This window comes from Lagopus leucura, unplaced genomic scaffold (genome assembly GCF_019238085.1).
Source record: "Lagopus leucura isolate 7727_CA_CO unplaced genomic scaffold, USGS_WTPT01 Super-Scaffold_100047, whole genome shotgun sequence".
Taxonomy (NCBI): domain Eukaryota; kingdom Metazoa; phylum Chordata; class Aves; order Galliformes; family Phasianidae; genus Lagopus; species Lagopus leucura.
Genome location: NW_024962293.1, coordinates 1,842,522 through 1,848,521, shown reverse-complemented (window position 1 = coordinate 1,848,521; position 6,000 = coordinate 1,842,522). Strand labels below are relative to the sequence as shown.

At 44.1% G+C, this 6,000-nt stretch overlaps 1 protein-coding gene across 1 annotated transcript in view; it reads right to left on the bottom strand.

Annotated features, from left to right (window-relative positions):
• Window positions 1-2,870: 2,870 nt before the first annotated feature.
• Window positions 2,871-6,000, bottom strand: part of BCAS1 (brain enriched myelin associated protein 1) — a 41,365-nt gene continuing 38,235 nt past the window's right edge. The window contains exon 13 of the mRNA XM_042884952.1: window positions 2,871-3,812. Coding sequence (XP_042740886.1) covers window positions 3,738-3,812 — 75 coding nt within the window. The 3' untranslated portion in view covers window positions 2,871-3,737. The remainder of the gene's footprint in view (window positions 3,813-6,000) is intronic.

Here is a 6,000-nt window from a genome sequence, read left to right as displayed (position 1 = left end):
AGTGTGACACACAGCCACATATACCCACCTGGCAGCAGATTTGTCCATCCCCTGCTCTCAATGTGAGCACACCTCATTGGTTATCTCTAAAGCACAGCTTTGTCATTAAGGAGCAGAACACAGCTCCTGCTCCCAGCTGGAGAGCTGCTCCAGCTCCACACCATGCTGAGGTGGGATACAGGCCTGGCATGGCCAACAAGTAGACAGCACAGGTGCGAGGTGCTCTCAGGTGTGTTCCTTTCTTTGCCAATCTTCTCCTTAGAAACACAATTCAGCAAGCAGTTTCAGTAAACATGCAACCCATGAGGAACCTCAGAAGATGTATTGCACAGGAACCAGACCATTATTATGATATTTTGGGGCATATAAGCATGGCTAAGAAAAGCTATGACAACATGAAAAACATGAGAAGTAACGTACCATGAAACTCAGTGCCCCAGGAGCCTGTGCTCTGCATGAGTCTCATGCTCAGATGGGCTCCCAGGTGCTGAGCAGCCCAGCATGCAGGCAGTGAGGCTGAGGACACAGGGAGGGTGAGGGGCCCAAGTGCAGCCCTGCGCTGGGCCTGCAGAGCCACAAGGGCTGCTCAGAGCCTCCAGCCTCACTGCCATGCACAGGAAAGGCTTGGAAAGGGTGGTTTGTTGTTGTTGTTGATGTATTTTGAGAGAGGCTGAGGGCGATGCTTACACCAAACAAGTACTAGCTGCTGAAGTGCAATTATTTATTTTGTGTGTACTGGTAATTAGCGGCTGGTTATACTTACAATTAATGGGTGGACTGTTTGAAACTGGATATTACATTGTTCTGTGCAGGCTGTGTGCTGTACGAGGCAGTGCAGGGCAGCTTAGCTGGGAATTATCTGTAGAACCCACCTGGAAGTGACATGAAGTTAGACATCTGGACAGATTCCAGAGAAGAGCAATTGAGCTCTGATATACTTTCAAAGGAGATGATTTGCTTTCAGGCTATGAAAACCCACAGCACCCAGGCTGCTGCGATGGTGCTCATCTCCACATGTTTGGACACAGCATGGCCCAGTCCAGCTCAGCTGTGCGCTGCATGCAGGAGGGCAGGCCAGGGGGTAAATGCCTGTCCACTGCAGAGGAGTGCTTCACACACAAAAAGCAGCATTTAAAATCCATTCCCTGGGTTATTTGTATCATCATGAGATCGCATTTTGCCCTTAAAACTCTTCTGCACGCGCATATCTGAAGCAGTCTGATCTGCTTCAATTCCCCTCAAAAGATCTTATGTACAACACCGGGGCTGTTTGCTGACAGCGCAGCCTAAATGCAACGCCTTGGTTTGGCCGCTCTTCTCCTTTGTCTTGGATTGCAGTCCTTCCCAAAGCTTTGATTTCCCAACGACCCGTTAAGCTTTACCGGGCCCGAACACAACAGCTGTACTTTCAGGTTTCTTACACAGCCTGTGGAATGCGGAAGCTCGACTTCACTGGGGATGCATCTCCTAAGACTTTAGTTCCTCCTGGGGCTCCCTGCGCTGCTTTGTAAGAAGGCTGACTCGCTTCCTCAGAGCTCTCTTTTTCCTGTTGTCAGAGAGGAATCAAACAAAACGGGGAATTTCTCTGCAGGACGCAGTGCCAACAGAACCCTTATTTCATCTGCAATAACAGCTCCGTGGCACCGGGGCACCCGCGGCCAAATTTGCTGTTTTTCTTGTTTTTCTGCCAAGAGGATTTCCTGATTCCTGGCGTTAACCCCACCGCCAAGGCACAGGGACAGAGCTCATCTCACAGCCCTCACTGCCTCAGGAGGACAGAATGGCAGTCAGTGCAGTTCTGCTCCTTGAAGCACAGACCAGCAAAGAGCTATCTTACACAGAAGATCTGATCTATCTGTAATATAATAACATTTATACTATCTGTAATGCAGTAATAATAATGTATGGTGCCTATAATACAATTAATTAGCTTGTGGGTTGTTTTTTTTTTTCATTTGAAAATAGATTAAGTGCTGTTCTAACACAGAGCCAATTGCGTGGGGCTTGAAGTCACTGTTACAGCATGAGAGCTTATTCTGTTTTTCTGATGGCATTCACTGTGCTGACATCTAGCTCTCTCATACACACATGTAACCATGCTGACTGTCACACCATAGCCTTGCATTCACTGATTTGATTAAAACTGTGTGCTCCTGTGGCACAGACAAAGCCTAAAACCATTTTGTTTTGTTGCAGTGTTGGATTTAACAATCCCAGTTCTTCCCTCTTGATGCCATAAAAGGAGACCCAGGTCTCATGCAGCAGTAGAAGTACTCTGTTATGAATCAGGTTTGAAATCTGTAAGCAGTCGCTGTTGGGTGATATCTGCGTAGGTTAAAAGCCCATGGAGCCTGGGAGCAGAATAGAAAGTGCTACTGTAACTAAAAGGCCTTTTGTCTCTGCTTTCTGCACCCAGAAGCAAGTTTTGGTGGTCTGCATCAAGCCCACAGGGCAGTGCAGAAATATTGTCCATCTCCAGTGATTCCTATGAAGAAAAATGACTCTTTTACCTCGCTCTTCTTTGGCTCATTTCTAGTTAGAAATGTAGTCCCACAGACCTTACAGAATTCACATTTGGTTGCCTGTAGTAATCCTTTCTCAAATAACGACAGCTATTCACTTCACAGGCAGGACTTCAACGTGCTGATTTATACCTAAAGGTCACATCAGTCATCCGAGAAGAGGGATGTAAATAAAGAATTTTGTCTCCAGATTTTAATTTTTTTTGAAAGGATTAGAATTCGTTTATTTAATCGTAAGGAGCCAATAGCGTACAGTACTGCATCTTTCAGACACAAATGTGCCTTAAAGCATCAGGCTTACGGCTCCTTGTTTGAGCGAGCCCAGGGCTGAATAAAGGCACCAACACCTTTGTTTTCTGCAAAATTTATTAACACAGTTATTACAGGAGCCTCGTGAAGCAGGGAGCTGCCTGGGCAGCTTTGATTTTATTAGGATTAATTACAAGTACGAATATAAACAAATATCGGAAGCAGCTAAGTATTTCTTCCTATCATCTGCCGAACATTAGGAGCAGGATCGAGGCGCAGCCTGGCGTTAGGGCAGCGTGGGGACGCGGCTGCCCCCGTGTGTTCCCATTAGGACCTCAAACAGCTTTAAATCTGTTATCCTGCCTCGCCAAGGCAGGAGAGAAGTTGCCTCAATCACGGAAAACCTTTGCGTTTTAGCTTTGTAATTTACATTAATAACCAAGACGAAGCGTAACTTTAGAGCCGCTGATTCTATCGGACTGCAGGCTTGTGGCTAATTTCAGCGCTACAGAAAACCACGAAAGGTGACTTGGTTGTTTTTACATTGAAGTACAACGTTTATCAGAGGGGATTTTCTTTTCCTGGCTAATTTAAAGCTCTCTAAAGCTGAGGATTTGTTGCTCACACCCTGCTGCACAAACTGCATTCCTTTGTCACGTGCACTTTTTCTGCTATTTATTTAATTCACTGCCGCTTTCTTACCTTACATTCCCTACCTTCCACAGACTAAAAATCACCCACATGACCTTTCTTTAAATACACTACTACACACTCTTGATGATCTTTACATTTTCTTTCTAACATCTAAAGAACAAACCCTGCAAATGATACACCTTACATGATACTCCGGCGTTTGCTTGAGCCTCGGGCATTTGATGACAGCCACGTAAAGGAAAATAATGAGTCATCTCTGGTGCAGGTGAGCTCACAGGGAGCTGCCCATCCTCCCACAGCCAAGTGCATTCATTACTTGGATTTCCCAGCAGGTAGGATAGAGACGGGATCTGTTTGCACTTCAGCATCAGACATCCTTTTGGAACCCTGTGGAATAAGATGCAGAAATGTGTAAACTGTTTTTAGTTGGCGTTTCAGAACAGTTAGGTCAGGGATTACATGTTAGAGCTTCCCTAGTAGACATCACCCACTCGTTCTCATTCCTGCTCTTTGCTTTTCCTAATCGACCCCTCACTTAGTTTATATTAACATATGAACACATCCTGACAGTCCCAGACCAACACAGCCTGCGAGTTTGCTTAACTTATTATTTTAATGTATTTTTAATATAATTTTCCCAATCAATATAAAAAGTGATTATGTTTATGAAGTGGACCAACATACCAGAGACATGTTGCTGCTTACTTTCAGTATTACAGTTTTGGCCAATTCTCACTAAAATATCTCTGGCCTAAATGGTTTATTGAAGCCATGCTGGGAGCTTCTCAAGCATGATTAATAGTGTATTATAGCCAGCCTTGGTCTGCTCTGAGTTAAAGGAGCATTAAATACTTTCATGCACGACAGAAATTTGACAATGTTAGAGTGATAAAACTTTTCTACACGACACATACAATTCCAGGTCTGGAACCAGTTCAAGACACTAATCCAGTTTAGGTTGAGGAAGTGCACAGATCCAGCTTGCCAACTAAATTTTTGGCTAATAATTAATAGAAACTTGGCTCTAGTTTAAGGTACCTTGACCTGATTTTGCTGGCCTTGAAGCCATTGAATCTCAAGAACACAGCAGCAAAATGGATCCACAAACACTAAGAGACGGCTGTTAACAGTGTGTATGGATGCCAGTTCTGTTTGTAGCCCATGCCTAAATCATTGCAGGCTGAGCAGAAAAACACAGTGACAGTGCTAAATGGGCTGTGTGCTTTCCCTACAGTATGAACTGTGAAGAATCGTACGTGAAATGTCCTTTCACACAGCATGCTTCATACTGGGAGCCTGACTCATCACTTCGAGACACCATGGGACTATTCTGTGTCACATGGGGAGAGAAAGACCTCAACTTCCTCATTCCTTTCAAAGAAATAAGATCAGTGTTTTTTTATAGTGATTAGACTTCACTGCACTGATATCCCTTTTCACCTTTGTAAATCTAAGTATAAAGAAGAGCGGACAGCAATTGTAATGGACTGGAAACATCTCCTGCCTGAACGTAACTGCAGTCCTGTACTGGGGTGGGTGGGTGAAACACCACTGCTTGCTTCCAGTTACATCATTTTGAAGATGCTAGAACAGAATGATTATTGTTTTGTCACTTATGTGCAGCAACAAATAAAAGACACTTTAAAAAATAACAGGCTGTAACGTCTGTCACACAATGCCAAATGTCATTTGTTTGGTGAACACAACTTGTTTGCATCATTAGGGTTTGTCCAGCAATCCTAAAAACCTCCTCAAGTTAGATTTCCTCCTCTATAAGACTCACTTTGAGCTGCAGTTACTCCGTCCAACACATGAAGATATTGAACATTTCTATGCTGATCTACAAAACAAGATGATACCATTTGCCATCCTTCCTGTAAATGATGCAGATTGGGTGGAGGAAGGAGAAGGGGAGGTAAAGGTCATTTCAGATAATCCCCGTTTTGACTCATCTAGCACATTTGCAGAAGTGTCTCAAGTTATTTGCCAATACTGGTCTCCCTGCTGCACCCATTTTCAAGGTGATTGCTGAGTAAAGCAGGAAGCAGTGAGGGAGAGGGCTGATGATTCTTGTTAAACTGGAATTTCCAAGCACCGCATAAAATAAAGAACTTTGTTCCTGCCCTTTTAATGGCCAAATTCCAGCTCTGCCATCAGAGACTTAAGCACAGGTATTGTTGCCTGTGTCTCGCTCTCCATTACTCTGCAAGGCCCTTTTCAGTGCAGTGAAAGTTGTCTGCATTTGTGACAGCTTGGCTGGAACAGACTTTGGGCAGAACGCCTCCAAGTGCACACCCAGCAATGTCACAGTGCTGGAGGGGTTTTTTTGATCAGAAGTTTGTGTCAGATCTGAATAGGTCAGAACGTTTCCCGTGTGCTGAACACTCCCAGCTCCTGACAATGTCAGTATGAGTTATTCCAGCTCAGAAAATGATGTAATTATTTGTTCTTTTATTATCAAATCTAACTTTTCTGAATGCCTTCGTATTTCACGTAGCTTAGAAATTCATCTCTTTAGCCATAAGAGCAGATATTACACTTGCAGTCTGTGCCAAAATCACACAGCCAGGCCATA